Consider the following 27,814-nt stretch of genomic DNA (forward strand, 5'->3'; position numbering starts at 1 on the left):
TAATAATAATAATAATACTCTGAGGTTCTGTTGAAAAACCAAAGGTGGGAGACAGAAAACCCTAGCCTAGTCAAGCCGGAGTGAACTACTCTATGGCAAGACCAGATAGGGTTGTCGCCTACGGCAGCACTCAAGAGGGAAGGAGGGATTACCCTTAAATCTCCACAGGAGACAAGTATCGAGTTATATAATTCTAGGAGATGTACTATCTCCCGTTGAATTGATAAAACAATACACGAGGGTAAACAGGGATAATATCTGAAAGTATACTATAGCGCATAGGCTAGGTAGCCTGGCACGAGACGATATCTCGGTTACCTAAATCACTGAAACTCTAATGTATACGATCGACAAAAGGAAGAGGAAATTGTGCATAAAATATATATCTTTACTAGTATAATTGTGCCTAAATAGATTTCATAATCTATTAATGCTATTACAACCGGGAAAGTCGTTCTGCTAACTAAATAACACATGCATGACGAACGACAGCACCCATGGCGTCTCCAGTGACAGGCCTAGCTCCTTAACACAAAAACTCACTCTAATTTCACTGTGAAGCAGGAGCTATAAATTATACACTGTAAAGAATAAATACTCAACTTTCCAGAGGCAAAAGAAGCTGGAGATTGCATAATAAATCCTCACAAAAGCGATCAAAAACGTTAAGATCAACAGGGACCACCACGTTGCGAAATCGCTCAAAAAATAGGAATGAGCGCCATCTTGGATACTTGTAGTAGTATGGGAGGAAGGGTAACCTTGATAACGGCTCCCCTTCTGTTTTTTGCCACTCTTCCCCCTCGAAACGAAAACGCTATTCGAGGTGAAGATTGCTATGTGTCATATCAAGATATACGTCCCGATATGATGCGATATCCTTAAGAGAAATTTTAAGGATATTCGCGCCAGGAGTTAGAATTCTGGAGACCTAAAGGTGAATTCTCTGGGAATATCATTGTAGCCAAATATCCCTAAAGCTACCTATAGGAACCTTCCATCAGGACGACATGGCTTGAGCCCCAAAAAATCATCATATAATCAATAATTGGTAAGATAACTGTCGATGCAAAAACTAACCTATACACAGATGTGTAAATACGTTAGTTTCTTCGTTATGATCATTGATAAATATAAACAAAACAATGGTTGTCTTTTTTTTTTATTGTGCTTTTTGGCGCGTTTAGAAAACGCATGATATAGAATCGCCTTTATTTTGATAATTTTGGATTTTCAATGATACAACAAAAGCTAGTCTATGCAGTGATGGTTTTCCTATTCACAAGTTACCTTATACAATAGATATGTAAAACTTATTCAAATTTGTCCATATTTTAGGTTGTGTTATAACAGGAAATATACGTTATTCACACCCATCCTGGATGTAATTTTAACTTTAGAACTTTAAAGTGTATTAAATGTTTGATTTATTTACAATAACAATTTGATATTATAAAAAAATACAGTATAGTACATAGAAAGTATTGGAATACGGGTAGTAAACACTTTTGAATAGGCAAGTTGCAGGTTGCCATGACCCAAATGGAATTATTTCTGTTAGTTGTGTTTCAAAATATGTGATTTTTCATTTATGCGGGGTCACTGACTAATCAAATTCGCACACAATTCAGGACCTTACTGCATATGGGGGTATAGGACGAAAAATGCAAAATCCTGGAAAAATTCACTGAGCTTTGTATGGCATTGGAGATGGCGTATACGAAATATTTTGCCAAAATTTCTCTTTCTTAGTTGCAGGATAATTAGTAAAAGTAACTCAAAAAGCCAAAAACACTGATCCCTACAAGAAAATGCAGTATTTCTTGTTATCATAAAATTTGATTATAATAATCTAATATAAATTTTTTTTTAGTAATTATTATTATTATTATTATTAAATGCTAAGCTACAACCCTAGTTGGAAAAGCAGGATGCTATAAGCCCAGGGCCCCAACAGGGAAAATAGCACAGTGAGGAAAGGAAATAAGGAAAGATAAAATATTTTAAGAATAGTAACTATTAAAATAAATATTTCCTATTTAAACTATAAAAACTTTAACAAAACAAAAGTGTGCCAGAGTGTACCCTCAAGCTATTGAACTCTAACCGAAGGCAGTGTAAGACCATGGCCCTACACAAGACTAGAGAACAATGGTTTGCTTTTGGAGTGTCCTTCTCCTAGAAGAGCTGCTTACCATACCTAAAGAGTCTCTTCTACCCTTACCAAGAGGAAAGTAGCCACTGAACAATTACAGTGCAGTAGTATCTGTATAGATCCCATGAGTCACAAGATGAAGTATTACACCCTTCGGCCTTCAATGCAAGCAGAAACCTCAGGGAGAGTACACGTTTGAGTTTGACCTCTGACATTCACTAATTTTTACATCTGTTTTTTTTCTTGGTTTCGGCAAGAATTTTATCATGCCAAAAAGGAAAAGATAATTTCAACATCTCACTAACATAAGGAAGAAGAAAATTGACTAATAAGAGTTCAGAAGTGGGTATATTAGCGAAGTTAGTGATGGAGAGAGTGTGTGCGGCGTGGATGGAGAAGTGGCCGCCTTGCCTGACAGGAGCCTAAAGAAGCAAGATATTGAGCAAAAGGATCTTCATTTATGATTAAATTATGATAAATAACATTGTTTGGTTTATGAAAATCCCAAAAAGAACACAATTCATAATAATCATGATTCATTGATATTGTCTTTGTAAAAATACAAAGGAAAACTTTCAACGCCCGAATCTCAAAACTATACTCACTGACCTTCAAATTTGATCTTCTTCCTTAGTTTTAAAGATATAGCATTTAAATTTGGTATACAACTTAGAAAGACACCATAAAACAATAAAATGAACCCCTTTTTCCAATTTTTCTTTCATAATTCTTTTCCTGATTTAAAGGGTTTATTTTTTTAGCATAATGAAAAAATTCATATCTAGCAAAAAAAAAAAATATGACTTTTAGAAAAAAATACTCATTTGATTGGAGGTCTATATAAGGTAGTAATACCAGGTCTTAATATTAATTATCAATGGAGAAAATATAATTTAAAAGACACTCATTTTCAGGATAAATAGTTTTGGCATCGCAAAACAGCAGGTCAGAGGCAAAAATTCTATGCTGTTTGGAGATGTCCTAAGTCACCTTATTAAGTGGTATGAATGACAAAGTCCTGTCCTTAAAAACGGCATTAGCCGGCCGGCTCCCCTTAAAGAAAATTCTATCAATTATGGCTGACACAGTAAGTAGCTAAAAAGAGTAAAAGTGGCCAAAATAAATAAACGTAGCCACATATTCTTAAAGATGAAATATGATAAATTCTTATAATTTTCAATTAATACTTGCAAATAATCTTCACTCATACACAACTTACCTTCAGTAGATTGTTTGCAGTAGATCTTTTCTCCACTTCCACTTCTAAACATTGATCAAGAAAATCTTGGAAAACATGAGAAAGCTTCTCTCGCTCTTTAATTTCTGGCTTCCCATTTGTTGCAATAAGGTACAATGCTCTAAGAGGGTTTTCATTTAGGTACGGTGGCTCCCCTGAAATACATTTGCTTTTCTTATAAGTCTTACATAAGAATTAAACACTGGAAACAGTTCAAAAATATTATGGATTTTATGGATACTGAAAAGAATTGGAAAACTTTAATCCATTAAATTGTACATTCTACTAATAATAACCTAGGCTACAGTTAACAATAGAACGACACAAAGATTATTACTATACCTTCAATCATTTCTATGGCCATAATTCCTAGAGACCATATATCTACTTTTGGACCATATTGTTTTCTTGTTACAACTTCTGGTGCCATCCAATATGGAGTGCCAACCATTGTTGTTCTTTTGTTTTGTTCAGGAGATATCTGAGCGCAGAAACCAAAATCGGCTGGAAAGAAAGATGAATAATTATTAATAAATCAAATTGGATAATGCAGTAATTATATGTCCAATGATATTGAACAGAAGTTCAAAAAGATCAAGCAATATATAAGTTTCCTCAAAACAAAACAAAAATTTAAATTTAGTGGATTAATAATTTAAAGAAACCAGAGTCATATCTAGAGACTCATTTGAGATGAAAATGAAGCAAGGGGAAATTTAAAAGTTAACTAAGAGGTAGGGAACCAAAGGAACCAAAGGTATACAGTTTCACAGCAAAAACCTTCAACATTATAAAGTAAAATCAACGGTGTATCATAAGCAAAATATTCCCTACACAAGCCACTTAGTAATTTTGGTAATGAACCTGTAAATATGTCTAAAGAACAAGAATTTTTATTGCTAATACAAACCAACATTCTGAAACAGCTAAAGGTATACCTCATAGCCTTTTCACAGAAAAGGCTCATCCTAATGTTGGCTGACCATCGAAGCTATCACAAGCTATTTTAATACCTATGTCCAAACAGTTAAGCAAAGTTACCCTGTGTATGCTTGGATGAGAGCACCAGACAGAACTAAAACGACTTATATTTTAAAATCTTATTTAGTTCTTACTTAGTTTGACACTGCCATCCATTCCCAGGAGGATATTATCGGATTTGATGTCCCGATGTATAACATGATTAACATGAAGAAATTCCAACGCTTGAAGAACTTCCCTGAAATCAAAAGTAAATCAATTTTAGAGAAGCTTACTATGTATATACCATACATTTTTAAAGCGACTTAAATTTTTCTTTACAATACAAACCTGAGTCTTTTAATACAAGTGTGTTATTAGCGAAACCTATAGTGTAAAGCAATCCTTCGCCATATCGCTGTTTCCCTATTGCTTCATCGGTACATTACAGATTTATAAATACAGTATTCACTTGGATATCGCAGGTGTTCTGTTTCTGAACCCCCGGAATAACTGAAAAACCGCAAAGTAGTTACAGACATACATGGTATATTGTATATGCAGTTTTGATGCAGTGTGAGTGTCATGATTCCACTTGTGAGCGACACAGAGAATCACATTACCTATTAAATAAAAAATCAAATATCAGCGATAAAAAATCTCGCGGCACAACTATTTCAAATGACATGTGCTCCTTTGCACTGGGCTCGCTTTGCACCACTTTCCTCTCTCCACACCCAGCTCATCCTACCTCTTGCTGTACACTGTATATTATTTACTGAGGTAAAAAATTAGAGCTATACTTGAAACAAACTGGATTTTGATTAAACTACTATTTCAATTTACTATCCAATGATAATGCATGTAATATTCATATTTTAGTATCTTATTTGTAAATATAGATCGTATTTGTAAATATAAATACGAATTACAATCTTTTCCATTGTTTACGTTTCTACTTTCCAAATAAGCAGATTAGGGCATACTACTTTAGTATATTTCATATTTCATAAATGAAACAATTATTACTTATAGATCTATGTTTTCAATTTAATTTATAAAATAAGCTATATTTGTTTAAGAAAGTATAAAGATAAAACACTATCAGGGAGTTTTAACACAATGTTTACATCATAATTCACTCAATGTTTATATATCAGCAACCACCATCTCTTGGCAAAAATGTAAACAACAGCCAGAGTACTACGAGGAAATAAAGATAAAATTATCGTTAATATACATATTTAGAATCAAAATGAGTACATGTACCTGAAGGTATAAATGATGTAAAAGGAGCATTTCACTGGGCGGCACAGGTCGGAGCCCAGAAACAACAATAATAATAACAATAACAATAACGAGTGAGACAAATGCGGAGACGACAAATAGTAGTCTCCCACTTTCGGGGCATCACATTACACCTCCAAGGGGATATAACATTTCGTTATTTCTCTCATCTTATTTTCAACTAAACTACAGTATCCTAATGCTGTTGCCAATTATTATATATAAAATTCTTAATTGTAGGTAAAAAATTATTACAGAGAATGGGATATCTTCTAGGTAGCAACTCTGCTACAGCATTCTTTGCCAGGATCTACCTTCTCATTTCCAGTATGTGTGCTCCTTCTCTTCCTCTCCTGCCTGGCTATGGAAAGTTATCTTTACTTACCATGGACTCTTCAACGGTTATATACCAATTTTCCCCAGAAATTTTCCTGTACAGAGGGCCATCTTGTACCTCTTTGATGGTGTTTACAATTTTTTTATCTTCTATGAGCTAAGAAATCCAAATATCTTTTTCTTTTCTTTTTTACAAAATATCTGCTAAACAAATAATAAGCTTTCATTAAAAATTATTATCCAAAAATGACTGGACAATGAAGGCATTTTTTCCATCTTCGATACTTTTGAGGCACTTTTCATGAAGTTCTACAAGAGGGAAATGTTTAGGTCCTTTGTATGTCTATAAAAATATGTTTTATACTTTATTCTTTAACATGAAAAGTAATTTTTGTTCTAAACACTAGTAAATTACATTACTACATACAGTATAGTCCCAAGATATGCGTGATTGGATTGTGGGATTTGCTTTTTATGAGGTCGCTAGTTATCAAAAATTGATTTCCTGTATCAGGGAAGCCGTTCAAAGTCTGCGAGTTACACGCCACAAAACATATAGAATTTATTGAATTTTCAAGTATTGGTAAGCTAGCACAGACCTAGGTATGGTAACTGATAATAAATGTAACAAAACCACATATATTATTGGTAGAATTTCATAATAAATAGCCTATTTAAGGAATAAATCCCTATCAACAGCAAAATTAACTTTTATCAATAAAAGTTGAGCTAAGAAAATGCAAACATTGAATTGTGCTTACATTCTCAGCAATCTTTATCTTTCTCTAATCTTTCGATAATTTTGATAGTAGTGTTAATGATGGTAGCAGTAGCATTAAGATTAGCATAATAATTTTTCATTATACTGTAAATCCATTATGATTCAAATTATCCTCACTTTCTCCAACCTCTTCTCTGTCACATCCAACATTCTAGGAGCAGCACAATTGTTTAATTCCTTGGCTGCTTGTATAACTATAAATTTGAAGCTAGTCTAGTACTTCCTTCTTTTTTTTTTTGCTGATGTTTCCATAATTGATGTGGGCACAAGTTGATACGAAATTGAAATCATAACTGAAGTTGAGAAAAATATTTGGGAAATTGAATGTACATTTATCCCTTGTAACAATCCAGCATAATCACACATTATCATACTGTCATGAGCGGTAGTTTGTTATTGTTGAATAAATGCAAACAAAATGGTTTTCCTGTTTCCTGAGGTATGTGGGAATTTTTAGCAATATAGTAAATAAAATATGTCATACCATATTTACTAAAAGCTCTTAATATCATTACTTATCAATTGGATGTGTAAATGTATTCGTGTGTTCCTTATTACTGGCCATGAAATGTGAATAAATGAATGGTTTCTTTATTAGGCAGCATTTATAGGAGAAACAATATAAAATCATGTGAATTTAATTTCTTTTAAAGTTCTAGGGAAAAATCAAGTAAATCAACATTAATAATAATGAAATCATTACATAATCAATACGTAGTAAGATATCTGTTGCTACAAAAGCTAACCTATACGCAAATGTGGAAATACTTTCGTTTGTTTATGATTGGGGATGAAACGTAAACAAAACAATGGTTTCCATTTTAGGTGGCATGTTCAGGAAAAGCATATAAAATTGCCTAAGTTAATTTACAATTTCAAATGATACAGCAAAAGCTAGCCTAGACACTGAGGGTTTTGTAATTCACCATTCACCTTGTACAACAGATATGACAAATTGATTAAGATTTGCCCTAATTTCATGTCATCTTAGACAAGGATATGTATGGTATTTAACCCCTCCTGGGTTCAATTTTAAACTTTTCAAGCTATTAAAACTTTAAACCTTTTTAAATGATTTATTTATTTATTGATAAGAAAAACTTTATATCAGAAAAATATAGCATACTACATAGAAAGTTATGAGAATGGGTAGGAATAAAAGTTTGTGTATTGAAATAAGACAAATTCGGAGATAACGTATATTTTTCCCTAATACAAACCTGGAGTTATTTGTGTGGATATTCTTTCAGCGGCAGCTGGAGGTAGCCATTAGACTTTATTTGCGAGGTGACAACCCTGCCTAACTGCTTAGCGGGTAGGCTGGGGTGGCTGGGGGGGTACCCAGCCGCCTCTATATATTCTGTCACAGCGTTGAGATGTCACTTTTTATTGCCGGCAGGACTTCTGGGGGACAGGTGAGGGCGGGATAATTTATATAAATAACTCCAGGTTTTTATTAGTTAGAGAAAAATTAAAATTAATCTCCGAATTTGTCTTCTGTTCCTATACCAACAAACCTTCCGTTATTTATGTGGATGACTCACTCTTGTGTGGGTGGAAGTCCTAGATCTGGCATGGACATTGACCTGGTTTTACGTAAAACAGTATATGACAGTGGTCTAGGGAAAACTTTGACACCTCGCTTAACCTACAAAGTGAGTATATTCACAGCCTGTGTAATGTAGTAAAATAGAAGTTGTCGTTTGTATGAACGTCTGTGAGTTTAAATAGGAAAACAAGACATATCCCATTGCTCCCTAACAGAAAGCAATGGGGACGTAGACAGTATAACAATTTATAACTTATACTAGGCTACACAAGGGAACTTATACTAGGCTACACAAGGGAAGTGATAATTACCTGCAGAGGTTGAAGCCAGCTTGCAGATGGACCCATGGTGCTGTAACCCAAGGGAGGGGAAGATGAAGAAAGGAAAGCCAGACATTCTTCTCATTCAACCCATTCTTAACCCGGGTAACCAATGCCCTCAACCAACTGCTATATGTCCATCGAGGAGCTTGAGGTATCTTAAACCACTTGTTGAGCAGCTACCACAGCACCTATAGTAAACATATCGAGTCTCCAGTGGGTCACGTCTTTGAGGTAACGGGCTGAGAAAGTGGTTTGTCTTTTCCACACACCTGTTTGGGGAACCTGCAACACGGAGAAGTTAGCGTTTAAACTCCAGAGAAGTACTGATTCCCCTGACATCACAGGCTTTAGGTTGACAAGCCTGAGGAGGATGAGGAGCCAAGGCTCTTTCGATCCCTTGGTGAATCCAGGGGGAAACTGTATTCTGGTTATCCTCCTCTTTACTCTCCCTGAGCTAACAGAGATGTTAGTCTGGGCTGTGTTGCTGCAGTGCGTTTAAGATAGCATTTCAAACTCCTCACTGAGGAAAGTAACAACTGATCTGGGTCGTTGGTTACAGAGCGAAGACTCGCAATCTGAAAGGCCCCGAATCTATGGACCAATACCCCAGGATTTTGAGTCTTGACAATAAACTCAGGGACGAAACTGAATGTCAATTCCCCCCATCCCCTTGAATGGGCAATGTCATATGAGAGGCCATGAAGTTCACCAACTCTCTCTGTCGAGGCTAAAGTGAGTAGGAACACGGTCTTCAAAATGAGATTTTGGTCAGTTTAATGGCGTAATGCTTCGTAAGGAAGTCCTTTAAAGGATCTCAAGACACAAACCACGTTCCAAGAAGGAGACCTGATCTCTGACTGGGGGCAAGTGATCTCATAACTCTGTATAAGTAAAGAAAGCTCATAGGAGGAAATGTTGACTTGAGCAATAGCTTTTCACCGCCGATACTGAAAGGAGCTTTTCCTCTCAAAGGTATATAAGAAACTCCACTATTACTAGAATAGTGGCATCGAGTGGAGAGAGATTCTTTCCAGAACACCAACCACAGAACAGACTCCATTTTGCCCAGTAGACCAAGTGTCCGGATATTCGTTTCACAACTTGTCGTGAAAAGCCCTTCTGAGAGAGGAGACACAGGATAGTCTCCACTCGTGAAGTCGAAGCGTCTGTACGGTTTTGTGGAAGATGTTCCTGTGTGGGTGTTTGAGAAGATCTGGTCGTGGAGGGAGTTCTCTCGGTAGATCTACTAGAAGTTGCAGGTGGTCTGGAAAAAAGTCTGCATGATGCCATAGTGGAGCTACAAGGGTCATCATTAGATCTTTACACACTCTTGTCTTTTAAGCAGTCTTCTAATCAGACAAAATGGAGGAAAGGCTTACATGTCGATGTTGTCCCACCGTTGTTGAAATACATCTTGCCATAGAGACTGAAGGTCAGGGACTGGAGAACAGTACGGCAGAAGCTTGCTGTTCAGAGATGTTGCGAACAGGTCTACAGCCGGGGAATCCCACAAAGTCAGGACTTTGTTGCCTATCTGATGATTCAAAGACAATTCGAAGCCTACTATCTAAGTTCCTCTGCTCAGAATGTCCCCGAGAGCATTCCTCTTGCCAGGAATGAATCAAGCTGATAAAGCCATCGAATGATCTTACCATCTGAGGATCTTTTCTGTGGTGTTATCGCTCATCAACACCACAGAGTGAGATGCCAGCAACTGTTGGAACTGATGAAGAGTCAGGTAGGCTGCTCTCATCTCTAGAAGATTAATGTTCTGGTATCTTTCTGACTCTGACCAAAGGCCGGAGATCGTATGGTGCAGCACGTGAGCCCCCACCCTTCTTTTGATGCATCTGTCAAGAGCATCAAATCTGAGAGGGAAGGAGAAGATTCTGGCCTTGCCGAAGATTTCCGTCTACCATCCATCAACTCAAATCCATCACCTATTCCTGAGTTATGGGAACTCCAGTATCCGGTGGGTAGGAGTGTTGGTTCCACACGGACTTCAGCTGCCACTGCAGGGATCTTATCATGAGGCGGCCATTTGGAACAAGACGGATGAGAGAGGTTAGGTGGCCTTCCAGACTCAACCAATGAAAGGCTGGAAAAACTTATTCCCTCAGGAAGGGTATAGCCACTTCCTTCAGCCTGTTAATCTTTCGTCTAATGGGAAGACTTTCTATAGGATAGTGTCTATGATCATTCTGAGGTATACCAGTCTCTGTGAGGGTTGCAGTGAATACTTCTCGTGATTTATCAGGACCCCTAGATCCTGACAAAACTCGAGAAGCATATCTCGGTGGCGAAGAAGGGTCATTTTTGAGTCTGCTAGGATTAGCCAATCGTCCAGATATTTGAGAAGACAGATGCCGTACCTGTGACTCCAAAAAGACACTAAGGCGAACACTCTGGTAAATACCTGAGGAACTGTTGCAAGACCAAAGCATAGAACCTTGAACTGGTATGCTTTACCCTTGAGAATAAATCTTAGATACTTCCTTGAAGACAGATGTATTGGAATCTGGAAGTATGCATACTTCACAACCAAAGTGCACATGAAGTCCCTTGCACATACCGCTTGGATGACTGTGTCTGCTGTCTCCATTCCAAACTGAGTCTGTCAAACAAACTTGTTCAGAGGAGAGAGATCAATGACTGGTCTCCGGCCTCCAGTCGCCTTTTTCAACAGAAAAATTCGACTGTAAAAGCCTGGATACCTGTCAACCATCTCTGGGAGAGCAACTTTCTGCAGCATGGTCTGGACTTCACCCAGAAGGCCAGCTCCTTTGCGGATAGCTTCGCATAGAAGCCTATATGAACTGGATCCTGAGTCAGAGGGAGAGATCGAATGAACGGGACATGATACCCTAAGGCAATCACATCGACCGTCAAGGGATCTGGTCCGTGGAGCTGCCAACTCTGACAGCAGTGCTGTAGGCATCCTTCCACATGTGGTCTGAAGGACTCGGACTCTTTCTGTCCCTTGGATTGAAAGGGCCGCTCAGACACTTGGGGACCTGGAAGTTGACTGTGAGTAGAGGAAGGTGCTTGCTGAGGCCGGGAAGACTGGGAAGGTCTACCATAGGACTGAGATGTTATGGCCCTATAGACAGAATCGTTGGACGATTTCCTCCATTGCTCAGCAGCCCTCTCTCTCTCTTCCGGAACAAAGAGAGAAGAACCCTCGAGGATGGAATTCCTCAACCATGAGACCTCCACTTTCTGTACCTGCTTGTGGAACCGACCTATAACGGTATCCCTTCTCTTGAGTATAGTGTTCGCCCACAGGTTGACAATGTGGTGCGACAAACTCAAGGGTCCAGGTACCTGACAACAGGAAGGACTCAGAGTGTTTCTGGCTGACTCCTTCGACAGGTGGTGGGAGTGAACCATGAAGCCCAAGGATCCCACCCATAGATCCAGCTATGAAGCAGCCTGCATGGCATACTTCGCACCTCTATGTTTAGGAGCTCAATTGCCGATGGTGAGGCCTTTAGAGGGGAGAGGGTTTGAGTGGGAACTCCTTTCGTTAGGGACTCTACCGAAGGGTCGAGGGTCATGGTGAAATGTGGTTCTCCTTTGATATCGTAATACTTCTTTTGTAACACAAAAGGAGGTGGAAGAGACCAAGAGGAAGAACCTGCCCTCAAGGAACTAGAAGTTCCAGCTATCTAAGCAATGGCTTTCCTTTTGGCAGCTGCCAAACCTTTGGAACAGGGCTAAGCCGCACTGGACCTGGAAAGCTTCTGGGTCTTGAATATTTTGTCGAGAACCATTACCTTCCCTTCCTGGATGGAGGAACCATGAGTCGACAGCCTGTTCATGGCCCACATACAGGCGAGGACCTGCCAAAAAGTATGTTCCAACTCGCGTCTCTCCTGTTCGGAATGATAGTTCGGACTGGCCGCCTTTGGAAGATTCTCATCCTTCGAGTCAAAGGGGTCGTCCACCTCCAGGCTCACATCCAGAGCCTGGGGTAGGTCAGGGTCGTCAACTGAAGTTTGATGGGCCCGCCACTGTGGACCGTATCTGTGCCTCAGCCTCCCTAGCTTTTCGTGCCGCGGCGTTCTTAGGTTTCATCTTCGCGTCCTTCGGTTCCCTGCGCACAGGACGTTCCTCTGTGGTTTTAGGAGGGGGAACCTGCAAGGTTTTCGAGGGCTTAGACGAAGCCTTGGCAGTAGGAACTGGAGGCTCCCTCTGGAAGACGAACAGAAACCGGACGCTGATCCGGAGGCACTACCTCAATGTCTTGGCGAGAGATGGAGTTACACCTCTCATCCCTCTCTTCTGCTTCTTGGTATTGCTTTCACTGGCGTGAGTGACAAATCGGCCATATAAGAATCAGAATTCTCATGGCCTTCAGCATGCGATTGGGGTGGAGGCGATCCGCAAGTTTTGGTCTGCCGTCAACCTCCTCCTGGGGTCTTGACTCTCAACTGACGAGCTTGACGAGGGTTCCAGAGGGATTCTAAGGGTTGCCCTGACTGTAACAGTCGGGGTTGCGGCGGTGGAGGTGCCACCTTCAAAGCCTTCAGGATAGTGGACATGAAAGTCGACGCTCATGGAGGACACTTTGAATGCCTACGTACACCCTGGAGGTCCCTAGAAGAGTGTTCTTTGGGTAAGACTCCAGAAGGATTGCTAGTCGATGGAGGAGATAACCTCTGAGGCAGAGCAACATGTTCCTTCGAACTGGGAGGAAGGTCCGGACTAATAGGTAAACTTGCAAACCTATTAGGAGGCTCCCTGAACCCTTCTGGGAAGGGTATCAGTCTTCCGCTGGAGGTGGAGAACACAGAAGGGCGAGAGGAAGTTGTTAGATCCGCACTTGCTGGCGATTCCAACACATCTATTCGCAAATTGCTCGTGAAATTCACGTGCAATATCGCGAGTTTCGTAAGTCAACGGACGCGATTCGCAAACAAACAGGAAAACTATGAGCTACAGAGGGAGAGCAAGGTCTGGCACTGCTGCCCCAGAAGAGCACTTACGTCCGACGAAGTCGGCAGAGGAGGCCTGAGTAGGGACTACTCTAGAGGGGGAACGTGTCACAGCGTGATGCGTTTCCATGCGTCGTGTAGGCAAGCGCTTCGCTAAAAATTCCCATACTGTGAAAGGCACTGAGAGTTTAGCTGGATGCCTGTCTGAGGAGTGGTCATTCTTATCATCAGATTCAGTCCGAGATCATTTGGAAGCTCTGATGGAAAACGCATACGCCTACCTCTATATCTAGACGAGGAACGTGTACACTTTGATCGCGAATGCGCAGTTCGTGATTGTGATGTTCATTAACGAGAGCGTCTAGTTTTCGTTCGAGAATGGCATGAATGCCGCGAGTGCCTATCTTGCGAACGTGAGCGTCCGCCTCGCAAACCAGAACGCTGTTCTCATGAATGGTACCCTCGCGAGCGCGAACGCCGACCTCGTGAACGCGAGCGTTGTTCTTGCGATCGCGAGTACCGTCCTCGTGATCTAGATCGTGACGATCTAGAATGCAAGTGTCTGGATCTAGGTCTAGACCTTGGTCGCAATCGTGAAGAACGCGATTGCGAGACTCGTCCTCGTCAAGAGGAACGTGTCCGAAAGATAGCGTTGAGGCCTACGGTCTTGTGAGTGCGAAGTTCTAGAGTGTGAGCGTATTCTAGGCGAAGAACACTCGGATCGTGATGACCTACAATCATTACGATCCCTATTGTCACGAATGGCAATCGGGAAGAAGTTCCAGAAGGGCGAGGTGATGGCGATGCTCGTCTCTTAGGGTTCCTGTGGGAAGAAACAGAGGGTTGAGGGTTAAGGGACGACGAGGTCACAGGATGGAGAGAGGGTTCGTCGTCAGCAGGGAGGTCATTGAAGAGGCGAACGATAACCACCTCCACGCGTGGAAGGGCCAGGGGAAGGCGACAGATGGACCTCACACAGCTCCAGAGCATGAGATGTCGATGGCTTCGGAGAAGGATCCCTCATGGCACTACGCTGAAGAAGGCGCAGCAGCTCCTCCTTCGAAGATGGTCCCGAAATCCCTAAGGACGACCACACCTGCAGCAGATCTGAAAGGGAGAAAGGCTCGCCAGAGGCTGGAGGAGAAGTAGCTCCTCTAGAGGAACCAACAACTGGAGTACCCCAGGGTTGCCAATTAGTTGAGTGATCTGCGCTCCTGCTTGAACATCCCTCGTGAGAGCGCGTGTGAAGGAGATTTTGAGAGATTTGGGGGTGCGAGAAGTAGAACGCACACCGCTCGTCACTGATGGAGAACGATCGCACTTCTTATTCTTCTTCCTACGCCGCCCAAACTTCTCCCACTGAAAGGCAGACCACTCCCTACACTCAGCGCAGGGAGAACCCTGCTCGCATCGATGCCCTCGGCAAATAGGGCACAGAGTGCGGGTCAGTCTCTAACGGCAACATGAAGTCCTGCACGCGGCACCCTCTTGTCCTGAACACGTTCGCAAGGTGAAGGCAATCACAGAAGAAGACACATACCTGCAAAGAGAAAGCAAAAATTAAAAAGTCCAATGATAGTCAGGAGGAGAGCGGACACGTTCAATCTTTACCGAGCCAAAAGAAAAAGTGACGTATCGCCGCTGTGAGAGTATACATACTGGTGGCTGGGTACCCACCCCCCATCCTACCTGCTAAGTGGTTAGGCAGGGTCGCCACCTCGCAATGAAAGTCTAATGGCTACCTCCAGCTGAAGCTGAAAGAATATCCACATAAATAACGGAAGGTTTGTAAGTATGGGAACAAATGCCATTTTCAAGTTCTGCAAGGCTGTGAATCAACCAACTTTTCGCATAACTGGGGATCATACTGTGCTACTCGTGTAACACTTTCTATATAGCACATTGTGCATACACCAAATTCCTCCCATAAGTTATTATCATGTGTCTTGTGTATTATGCAAGTTCATTTTTTTATACAAAATTATAATTAACTAACCTTTTTATCACAACTTTAGTTCAATAAGTTAAAAAAAAATAAATGAATGATAAAAGTACTATTACTAAATATGGCTATTAAAAAACAAACAAAAAACAGATGGTTTGTTGTGGATAACCATTCAGGTAACAGCTGTTTTGCTTGCATATCAGCTTCCATACAGTAGTAAACAATAACCATACAGTATTTGCATGACCAATATATTATTAAATTTTAACTTTTTTTTTATTTATTTAAAGATAAACAAATTTGCACAAAACTACCTAAAAGATTGGAAGGAAAGCCAACAGTTTCTTGAGCTTTGTAATAAAGCATCACAGTGCTAAAGGTCATAAACTTATTGCACATGGATAATAGAGAGGAAAGACACCTAACCTTTAAAACTGTATGCCATTAATATAAAAAACACCAAGGGGAGCAAGTGGTATCTTATATAAAGGGTACCAAGAAATTAGTGATTAGAGGGCATATGGGTTAGTTTCATGGTAACAACAGGAAATTAATCTGTAATTAAATTTGGTATAGCTATCAATCCGCAAACAACACCCTGAAAGCAAGTGACATTATTAACAGCACATCCAGCTCACAAAAAAATTATTACTGATAGAGATGCCTACATTTCTAGATGGTAGATGCATGGTAAGGATAGCTTCAGATGGACAAAATAAATACGGTACTGCTGAACCTTGGAACAAAAGACACATGAATAATGCTGTGTGTTTACTTAATGGGACTGTGATGAATAAATTAAATTCCTCCCTGTTTGATTTCCTCAACTTATTTAAAGTGAATTTTTAATACTTACCTACATACAGCTGCAATTTGTCCCTCATCCATACATGTTTCCGTTACAACATCAGTGAGTGAACCACCGGGAAGATATTCCATTACGACCTGTTGACATAAGACAATTGGTAAACATGCATCAATAAACCTAACAGACTAAGTAATATTTTGATTAGAAAATTCAGCCACCTGAAATGCTACAAATTTAATACAATTTGCATTTTTCCTAGTTATACAAACCTGAGTCATTTATATGGGTTACTCACAGTTTTATTTTCTCTATGACCAGACAATAAAATGAAAATTGGTTCGATTACTCGTGTAATGTTCGATTTTTGAAGGCCTATTTTTCAGTTCAAAAAGTAAGGGTCGAACATTACACGAGATATATATTTGAAAAAGTAAAAATTTCTGGCCTACCGGTAGGTAAACGTAAGCTAGGCTTACGCGAACATTACCCTAGGCTATGTTTACTCATATATAAGGCTACCTACCGGTAGGTAAACATAGGCTAGGCCTATATATAGAGTACTAACCATGTTCATTTAACACCACACATATCATTAGCATGAATTTTATTTCCTAAACCATCATAAATAGTTTTTTCTGCTACGAGTAATGACTTGACCATAACGCAGCAGGTATGAAACTAGCAAACAGTCGGGTTGTGTATGTTATAACGTGATATGGTTAGTGAAAAAATTAGGCTCATTTTATTTAATTGGTATGGTACATTAATTGTTATTAATAATAAACCCCAAAAAATGTTCTTAATTGAATCCACATTTTTTCTCCAAGTTCGAACGCTAGTTTCAGTAACTCCAAACATTTTTGCAGCTTGAACGTTATTTGTAGTTTCAGCAGCTGCAATAAATTGAAGCTTGAATTTTGGAGTAAATTTTCTATATTCTTGAGGGGTTATGAGTAAGTTCTTATTCATATACATTGTGAGGAAAAAACTATTAGCATAACGGATAATTATAATTACTGTAATTACCTGGAATTACCAGTAATGGAAATTTGTTACGCAAAACGATGGACTAATTTTGTTTGCTACTTGTAGTGTTTGCTTGTTTTTGAAAGCTATTAGGCAGTGATGATAATCGCCTATTCGCAACTAAAGCGTTCGCTAGAAAATGTACGCTGAATATGAGGTAGTAGGTTGGCCAAGGCACCAGCCGCCCGTTGAAATACTACCGCCAGAGAGTTATGGGGTCCTTTGACTGGCCAGACAGTACTACGTTGGATCCTTCTCTTTGGTTACGGTTCTTTCTCTTTGCCTACACATACGCCGAATAGTCTGGCCTATTCTTAACAGATTCTCCTCTGTCCTCACACACCTGACAACACTGAGGTTACTAAACAATTCTTCTTCGCTCAAGGGGTTAACTACTGCACTGTATTTGTTCTGTGGCTACTTTCCTCTTAGTAAGGGTAGAAGAGACTCTTTAGCTATGGTAAGCAGCTCTTCTAGGAGAAGGACACTCCAAAATCAAACCATTGTTCTCTAGTCTTGGGTAGTGCCATAGCCTCTGTACCATGGTCTTCCACTGCCTTGGGTTAGAGTTCTCTTGCTTGAGGGTACAATCAGGCACACTATTCTATTTAATTTCTCTTCCTCTTGTTTTGTTAAAGTTTTCATAGTTTATATAGGAAATATTTATTTTAATGTTACTCTTCTTAAAATATTTTATTTTTCCTTGTTTCCTTTCCTTACTGGGCTATTTTCCCTGTTGGGGCCCCTGGGCTTATAGCATTTTGCTTTTCCAGCTAGGGTTGTAGCTTAGCAAATAATAATAATAATAATAATAATAATACTCAATTGTTATTGTAAACAGATGTTAGTATTAAGTGTTGTTCCAATTTGTTTTATGCATTTGTTTCCCGCGCTTTGGCATAACCCCTACTTTGTTGGTAATTATGGTATGTTGGAGATAAAAGACCATAGAGGCATAACCTCTAGCCTACTGCCAAAATCAAGACTCAAACATTACATGAGGTACATGATGAATTCATGATTTTGAAGGCAAAATAGGGGCGGTCGAACATTACACGAGTATATACGGTACTTCCTTGCTAGGCAACTGCTACGCATGACGGATAAAGCTTGTTCAAAGTGTTTCCTTACAACAGTCTCCTGGTCAAAGAATTGCAGGGCGGTTGAGGCGGGACCTTTTATAAATTACTAGGATTTGTATAACTAAAAAATACAAATCGTAATAAATTTGTAGTTTATTCTTAAGCGGATAAAACTTCCGAATCATTTATATGGGGAGTCTTCCTAAGGTGGGAAGAAGTCTCCGTTAAGTTAAGAGGTGCGCCCTTCGTCTCTCATATATACAATTACTATTAAGTAATACCAAGAGATCAAATAGAATTATTTGTGTTCCGTGTAGCCGGCTCATATAAAGGCAAGGCCTTACGTTCAATTATAGAAAGTAAAATTCTTTGCCTAGGGTAAAGTGATATGAACATCAAAAGTTGCATGGTATCAATATTTCAATACATCATCAAGTACTTACTTGCATTAGGGTGGATTCCCAGTGAAGGCTTCATGTGTAATCAAGATCACCACTCGCCTTAATACCCACTACATACCTTTATAATGCAGAGATAAGAGAAGTCAAGATCACCATTCGTCTAAGTGCTCATTACTACCCTTATAAAGCAGATAATAAATGATGCCTAAGATAAGAGCAGTTACTTTTCCCATAAGAGCTTATAGTTAGATTATTTGTAGTGCTGCAACAATGGGGCCTATAAAAAGGTGTCTGAAGACCTGTGTGTGCAATCTTTGGGATACTGGTTTGTAAAAGTGGTTTGTCTCTTCCAAACACCACATTTGAGAACTTGTGCTACAGAATGATTTCAGTGGAACACTAGGGTTACTGCCAGGCCATGTATATCATGTGCTCGAGGAGGGGTGGGGGGTGGGGGGTGGGGGGAGAGGTTGGAGATGTTTCCCCTAAAGATTTATAAGCTCTCTTAATTGTTTCTCTCAACCAGAAAGAAAGTCTATTCTGGATACTTTCTTTTAGGAGCAGTCAATACTTACGAACAAATTGGAGATTCTAGGACTAAGATATGGCGTTATTTTCTGATATTTACACACTGCTCTCATGGGACATAGTGACATGCCATCCGGGTTATCAGTTAACTCTTTGAGAGACAAGATCATGAGAGTCAAATCTATGATCGTTATCAACCAGATTCTGGATTTTGGCCATAAATTTGGGAAGAAAGAAAAAGATAGTTCTCTCTACCCTCTGGAATGTGACATAAGATGAGATGCACCACGCAATTCCCTTACTCTCTTGGCTGAAGCTAAGGCAAGGAAGAAGACGGTCTTTAAGGTAAGCGCCCTGTCTAGGGCTTTGTGCGTAGGTTTGTACGGGGCTTTTATTAAGATATGTAGAACTTTTATCCTGTCCCAGCGAAAGGGTTTGAGTTCTCGAGGAAGGCAAGACTGCTTAAAACTCCTATTCGGAGAGGAGAGTTCCCAAGGAGAGGAGGTTAAGCCCTTTCAGTTTGAATTCCTTGCACAAGGCAGAGCAGTAGCCTTTTACTGCAGTAACTGAAAGGGACTTCTTGTTCTTTAGGAACACCAAAAAGTGCAATCAAGGAAATATTGGCTTTGAGTGGAGCAATATTCCCCCTACGACACCACTCATAGAAGCTCTACTTTGCCTGGTAAACTGATGCAGAAGACATTTAGAGAGATACAGAAAACTGCTTAGCAGTAGGTCTCAAAAAGCCTTCTTTCGGAGGAAACGCTGGATAGTCTCCAGCCGAGAAGGGACAGGCAGTGTACTGTGTCATGGAATTTTCCTGAGCGAGGTTGGCGTAGTAGGTTTGGCCATTCTGGAAATTCTCTTGGAACTTCTGTGAGGGTTCCAGCAAGTCTGAATACAATTTCGCTGCCGGCCACTTTGAGGCTACTAGCTTTACTCTGATTCCCTTGGATGTTCGGACTCTGTTCAACGTCTGAGGAATCAGACAGAACGGTGGAAAGGCGTATAAGCCTAGTCCGTTCCATGAGTGCTGGAATGCGTCTTCAATCACTGCAGCTTGTTCTGGGACTGGAGTGCAATACACCAGGAGTTTGGATTACAGGTGAGTGGCAAACATGTCTAGAGACGCGGAACCCCAATATTATTATTATACTGTAATTATTACGAATTGCTAAGCTACAACCTTAGTTGAAGAAGTAGAATGCTATAATCCTAGGGGCTCCAACAGCAAAAAAAAAAGTCCAGTGAGGAGAGGAAACGAGGAAAAATGAAATACTTTAAGAACAATAACAACATTAAAATAAATATCCTATATAAACTATAAAAACTTTATAAAAAAAAAAAACAAGAGGAAGATAAGTAAGATAGAATAGTGCACTGAGTGTACCCTCAAGCAAGAGAAATCTACCCCAAGACAGTGGAAGATCATGGTACAGAGGCTAAGGCACTACCTAAGATTAGATAACAATGGTTTGATTTTGGAGTGTCCTTCTCCTAGACAAGCTGCTTACCATAGCTAGAGTCCATTCTACCCTTACCAAGAGGAGAGTGGCCACTGAAAAATTACAGTGCAATAACACCATGGGTGAAGAAGAATGGTTTGATAATTTCGGTGTTGGCAGATGTACAAGGACAGAAGAGAATATGTAAAGAATTGGTCAGACTATTCAGTATGTGTAGATAAAAGGGAAAATGAACCGTAACTAGAGAGAAGGATACAATGTATTACTGTCTGTCCAGTCAAAGGACGCCATAACTCTCTAGTGGTAGTATCTCAATGGGTGGCTGGTGCCCTGGCCAACCTACTATTCAAGTCAAAAGTCTCTTTGCCACAAGAGGAAGCAAAGACCATTCTGAATCACCTGTCATCCCTCAACGGCTCAGATGATCTGCAATGATGTTCCTCTTCCCGGGGATGAACCTCACCAAGAGAGAGATTGCTCGGGACCAAGTCCACTTAATTATCTCTACTACTAGATTGCAAAGCAGGAGAGGCTGCACCTGGTTTAGAGATGTAGGTCACCACCCGTGAAGTTGTCGCTCATCAACACCATGGAGTGACCTTTCAGTCTTTGAGAAATGGACTAATGCTAGTTGCACTACTTTCATTTCCCGGCAAGAAGCATCTGTGAACAGGAGGAATTGTGACGGAGGAGCCTGAAGGGGGGTTCCCACTAACAGGTTCTCCTCGTTCAGCCACCAAAGAAGGTCTTTTACCACCTCCTGAGGTGAGTCCTGTACGTTTTGGCGCCGCTCTTTTGGCGACGATGATTTGGCGCCGCCGTTTTGGCGCCAGCTTGAAAATTTTCTGACCTGATAGATAGATATATATATATATATATATATATATATATATATATATATATATATATATATATTGCATGGGTAAAAAATAACATAAAAATAGAAGTTATATTTATTTTCAGCAATACAGTATTAAAATGCTACAAAAATGAAATAAAGTGAAATATTTTCACTAACATGTTAATGCATTTCATAGTTATATGCCAAACCACGTAAGTATTCCAGTGGTTCCCGTGAATCAAACTGCTTTAATATAGTTAAAATGTGTTCATCAGTCTTTCTGTATTTTAAGCATTTCGAGCAAGAGCATTTCCAGCCATTACTTGTTCATAATAGGAATCGCGTCCTTTCTGAATTCTCATCTGAAGTGGGCAATGCTGCCAGAGCAGCTTGAGAGCTATTTTCAATGCAAACATTAACAACTGATGACGGCACTTCAAAAGTTTCCTCTGCTTTACGTTTTATGCTTGTTTTAATTTCAGCAACTTCCACATTTACTGCCGACGCACCGTGTGAATGTCCCTTTACTTCTTTCACTACTTCCTGGTTCTTAGTATGAATATGACCTTTACATTAATTTTTTGATTCATACCTCCAAACTTGAGAGAATGATCGTTTTTGCTATATTTGTCAAACACATACATATATCTGTTGTGTGAAAAGTTTGGCTTGCCTCTATTACTTCAGATTTTTTCGGCCATTTAAGGTATGGGCTGTACAAGAAACTAAAGAAACGTGTTTTCCAATATAAAAAGACTTGGATATCATAACAACTAGTTTACTATTACAATTCTCAAATCAGACAAGCCTTTGGTGTAATGAGATGATCACTAAACGAGACACTGGTAAAATTATATAACAAAACAAGACTTGAATATCGTAATAACTGGTTAAATATTACAATTCTCAAATCAGACGAGCCTTTGGTGTAATGAGGTGATCACTAAACGAGACACAAAGTTGCGGATGGTCCTTAAGTTTGTTTCTTGGCTCCAAAACAATGAGTGCCAAACTGTCTATCGCCAAATAGTCGGTGCCAAATTCGTCCTGTTCCTGCAGCAGGGTTGCAGGGTGGTCTGGTCTATGATCATTGGTTCTTCAGAGCCATCTGCACCGAGCGAAATGCACTCTCCTAAAAGGGATGAGTTTCTCTAATTATTATTATTATTATTATTATTATTATTATTATTATTATTACTTGCTAAGCTACAACCCTAGTTGGAAAAGCAGAATGCTATAAGCCCAGGGGCCCCAACAGGGAAAATAGCCCAGTGAGGAAATGAAACAAAGAAAAATAAAATATTTTAAGAAAAGCAGAAATGGCTTAGTAGTTTCTGCCAAGAGTGGGCAGGAAGGGGTTTCCCTTTCAGAAAGGTTGCGGGCAATTATCTGAACCTCAAGATTCTGCCGGCTGATAAAAAGGCTCTGGCTTAAACTGAGTATTTCCAGGCTGAGGTACCTGATGCCCAAATCTAAGAGTAGGTCCCCGTGTTTTAACATGAGAACTTGGAATTCTGCTAGGAGAAACCAGTCACCCAAGTATCTCAGGAGTCTGATGCTCATACCATGATCCCAGGCTGAGACAAGGACAAACATTTTTCGTGCAGACCTAAGGGGCTGTTGATAGGGCGGAGCACAGCACCCTGAACAGCAAAAATTTTGTCTCAAAAGGGAACCCTTAGGTACTTCCTTGAGGAAGGATGGATGGGGACCTGAAAGTAGGTGTTTTTCAGGTCTACGATCAGAAAGAAATCGTTCTACCAGATGTCCTGGAGAAAAGAGGCTAGGGTCTCCATTTTGAACTTTGTAACAGAGATTTTCAAGTTGGAGAGGTCTATGATGATTCTCCAAAACCCTGTCATCTATTCTACAGGGAATAGATTGCTGAGGATACTCGCTGAGTTGCTTGAGACTTCTTCCACAACTTGTTTGGCCAACAATTTAGAAACTTCCTCTAAGAACAGTACGTTTTTTACTGAGCCTTTCCAATAGAATTGTTGGATGGTCAGATTCTGGGTCAGAAGAGGCAGACAGTCTATGAAAGGGACTCAAAATCCTTGACGGAGGACTTCTAGTATCCATTGGTCGGCCCCAAAGTCCTGCCACCTTCACCAAGATCCTTGTAGCCATCCCCCCCTGGTGGTAAGCTGGGGGACGTGCCCTCCCTTGTGTGAACCTCTGCGGTTATGTCTTCTCCGACAAAAGGATGGTCTAGGGGCTTGCTTTCCAGGTTATTGTACATCCATTAGAGGTAAAAGTTGTCTTTGCTATGGAACTGGATAAAAGGTGAGTTCCTTAGCTGTTTCTGGGGAGTGGGCAACATTGGTGTTACTGTTGTACATACTTATAGGACATGGTCCAAACCTCTCTACCTGTTTGGCTAAAAGAGAGGAATGATTTGGCTAAAAGAGAGGAATGATTTAGCATGGTAACATAAAACCACACTAAAATAAAGGGAAGAATCCCAGTCTTTGTTGGTTGGCTGGCGAAAGAAACAGGAGCTAATATCAAGAAAAGGATGAGGTTTTCTAGTGAAATATCCTAGGTGTGGTATACGACAATGTGCTGTACTCTTTAGTAAGATATACTGTATAAATGATTTTAGCTTCCATATGATTTAATTTGTAAATGACGTAACCAGTACATCAACATGCGTTATATCTGGCATGTTTTGATGTTCAACGAATGTCATCATAGCAAAGGGGTTAAACAAGCCAAGTTTGTAGGCCGAGCATACATTTTTACGACTTAGAGGCTGAAACCAGAGAGACTAATGTACTCAGTTAGATGGCAGTGAGGGATGCGAGGCATTCCCGCTACCTGCCAATAACTACCAACACCTTGTTATAAATTCCAAAAGCAGAGTTCTACCTTTGCTAAAATCATAATCCCATAAAAGGATGAGGTTTTGTATCTCTGTAGGTACAAATTTTAATTTTTTCATAAACAGGTTAGTATTCTCTACTTAAAACTCTGTGGTTTGAGTGAAGAAAAGAATAGCTATACTAATCCTCATTCCCTTGAAAAGTTTAATTCCAATGTATATTAAATTTGACTATTTAATGCTTTCTAACATCATTCCCGCATACCTTTTCTTAATACATACTGATTAAACCATGGTATACCTCTGTATAATGCTATATTCTCAGGTATTCAAGTTATAGTGGGTTTTCATATAAAAGTTTACCTAAAGTGTATTTCTATATGGGTGTCCCCTATTCCTCTATAATGTTATTCACTATGGAACAAGATTCAGAAAATAAGTACAGAGCTGAAACATTCCATTAAATTATTGATTAATGACAGGTAAATAGAAATAAGACACCTAAAAAACTATAAGTAATTTCAATATGGTACTAATTAAATTTGTGCATGATAATTATAATTTCATATTGTAAAAGTTCGAAAAATTATAATACTGTCATGAAAGTCTAGGTAATACAGAAATATCAACAAAGTTGATTTAAAAATAAAACAAATAACTTACCCATAATTCTTCACTGACAAGGTAGGAATCTAAGTAGTTAACAACATTAGGATGTTTATTTTCTCGCATTACCATAATTTCATTTATTATTAGTTCCTTCTTAGGTTGCTGTGAGAGATTCATTTGTTTGATGGCAACTTCAACTCCCGTCGCAGTCTCAATTGCTGTGTAAACTGTACCAGACGCTCTGAAATAGAGTATATATACTGTACATTACATAAATAATTTTTTTTCTCATTAAAATATCAATCACGAATGAAACCCACATACGAGGTCTTGACTATCTCTGGATTTTGAGTCTAGTCGAACAAAAAGAACAGGAATGGTAGTCTCATAACACATGTATAATCTATACATTTAATCACAATCTGAAAATGAGGCTAAGAGAAGGTCTATTAATATACAAGCGATATTGACAATTATGTCCGTTTCTTAACCAAATAGAACACTGAATGAATGGTGACCAGTTCAAAAGACAGCTTCAAGCAAATAAAAAGTACCCGCATAACAATTGAAAGACCTACAATATGTTGATGAGGCTACCATTCTGGCCCATATATTGAAAGACCTACAATATGTTGATGAGGCTACCATTCTGGCCCATATAGACAGCCTACCTTCAATATATAGGGCACTTGTTTTACAGCAAAATACATAAAAAAACGAAGTCATAGTAAAACAATCGAAACCAAATCAGAAAAGGTCTGTCTTCACTATTGATAATGCCCAGTTACTGGAGGTGCCATTCATCAAATACTCTGATAGTATTGATTCACCCACTAAAGAGATCAACAAAGTTGTGATGGATAAAACAAAAATTTTAATAAGTAATTTTTATTTTTCCTAGCTATACAAATCCGAGTCTTTTAAAATGGCTAGGATGAAACAGACATTGAATTAGTTAGAGGTAGTTAAAATACATGTGGTGAGCATGAGTAACCCCACCTTTCCCATGAAAGACTTATAGGGTTGGATAAAGTGGAAAAATGGAGTTTTTATGATAAAACAAAGTTTTATGAATACTTACCTGGCAGTTATATATATATAGCTGATATCTCTAAATCGGCAGAATTTTTCAAAACGAGGCAACCGCCTTGTGGTGGTTGGGAGGTAGGTGGTTACACCCGTCACAGGGTGGTACAAGGAATCATTCCCGTGTTCAAGACTTCAGTTCATCTATGCCCGACCTGTCTCCTGAGGGGAGGTGGGTGGGCCTTCGAATATATATATAACTGCCAGGTAAGTATTCATAAAACTTTGTTTTATCATAAAAACTCCATTTTCATGAATAGTACTTACCTGGCAGTTTTTATATATATATATATATATATATATATATATATATATATATATATATATATATATATATATATATATATATATATATATATATAAAAATATATATATATATATATATATATATATATAAAAATATATATATATATATATATATATATATATATATATATATATATATATAAAAATATATATATATATATATATATATATATATATATATATAAAAATATATATATATATATATATATATATATATATATATATATATATATATATATATATATAAAAAATATATATATATATATATATATATATATATATATATATATATATATATATATATATATATATAAAAATATATATATATATATATATATATATATATAAAAATATATATATATATATATATATATATATATATATATATAAAAATATATATATATATATATATATATATATATATAAAAATATATATATATATATATATATATATATATATATATATATATATATATATATATATATATAAAAATATATATATATATATATATATATATATATAAAAATATATATATATATATATATATATATATATATATATATAAAAATATATATATATATATATATATATATATATAAAAATATATATATATATATATATATATATATATATATATATATATATATATATATATATATATAAAAATATATATATATATATATATATATATATATATAAAAATATATATATATATATATATATATATATAAAAATATATATATATATATATATATATATATATATATATATATATATATATATATATATATATAAAATATATATATATATATATATATATATATATATATATATATATATATATATATATATATATATATATATATATATATATATATATATATATATATATATATATATATATATATATATATATATATATATATATATATATATATATATATATATATATATATATATATATATATATATATATATATATATATATATATATATATATATATATATATATATATATATATATATATATAATATATATATATATATATATATATATATATATATAATATATATATATATATATATATATATATATATATATATATATATATATATATATATATATATATATATATATATATATATATATATATATATATATATATATATATATATATATATATATATATATATATACTATATATATATATATATATATATATATATATATATATATATATATATATATATATATATATATATATATATATATATATATATATATATATATATATATATATATATATATATATATATATATATATA

General features: G+C 37.6%; 1 protein-coding gene across 3 annotated transcripts in view; it reads right to left on the reverse strand.

The window, feature by feature from the left end:
- The window catches only part of Pak (serine/threonine-protein kinase PAK 3-like protein), a 102,437-nt gene that overhangs the window by 14,490 nt on the left and 60,133 nt on the right, over positions 1-27,814 (reverse strand). For all 3 annotated transcript variants that reach the window (XM_068383183.1, XM_068383182.1, XM_068383184.1), the window contains exons 5-9: positions 25,150-25,336; positions 16,367-16,455; positions 4,508-4,611; positions 3,735-3,896; positions 3,375-3,547 (exon numbers count right to left, since the gene is read on the reverse strand). In XM_068383183.1, the coding sequence (XP_068239284.1) occupies positions 3,375-3,547; positions 3,735-3,896; positions 4,508-4,611; positions 16,367-16,455; positions 25,150-25,336 (715 nt within the window). The remainder of the gene's footprint in view (positions 1-3,374; positions 3,548-3,734; positions 3,897-4,507; positions 4,612-16,366; positions 16,456-25,149; positions 25,337-27,814) is intronic.

This window comes from Palaemon carinicauda, chromosome 11 (assembly GCF_036898095.1).
Source record: "Palaemon carinicauda isolate YSFRI2023 chromosome 11, ASM3689809v2, whole genome shotgun sequence".
In the NCBI taxonomy this organism is placed as follows: domain Eukaryota; kingdom Metazoa; phylum Arthropoda; class Malacostraca; order Decapoda; family Palaemonidae; genus Palaemon; species Palaemon carinicauda.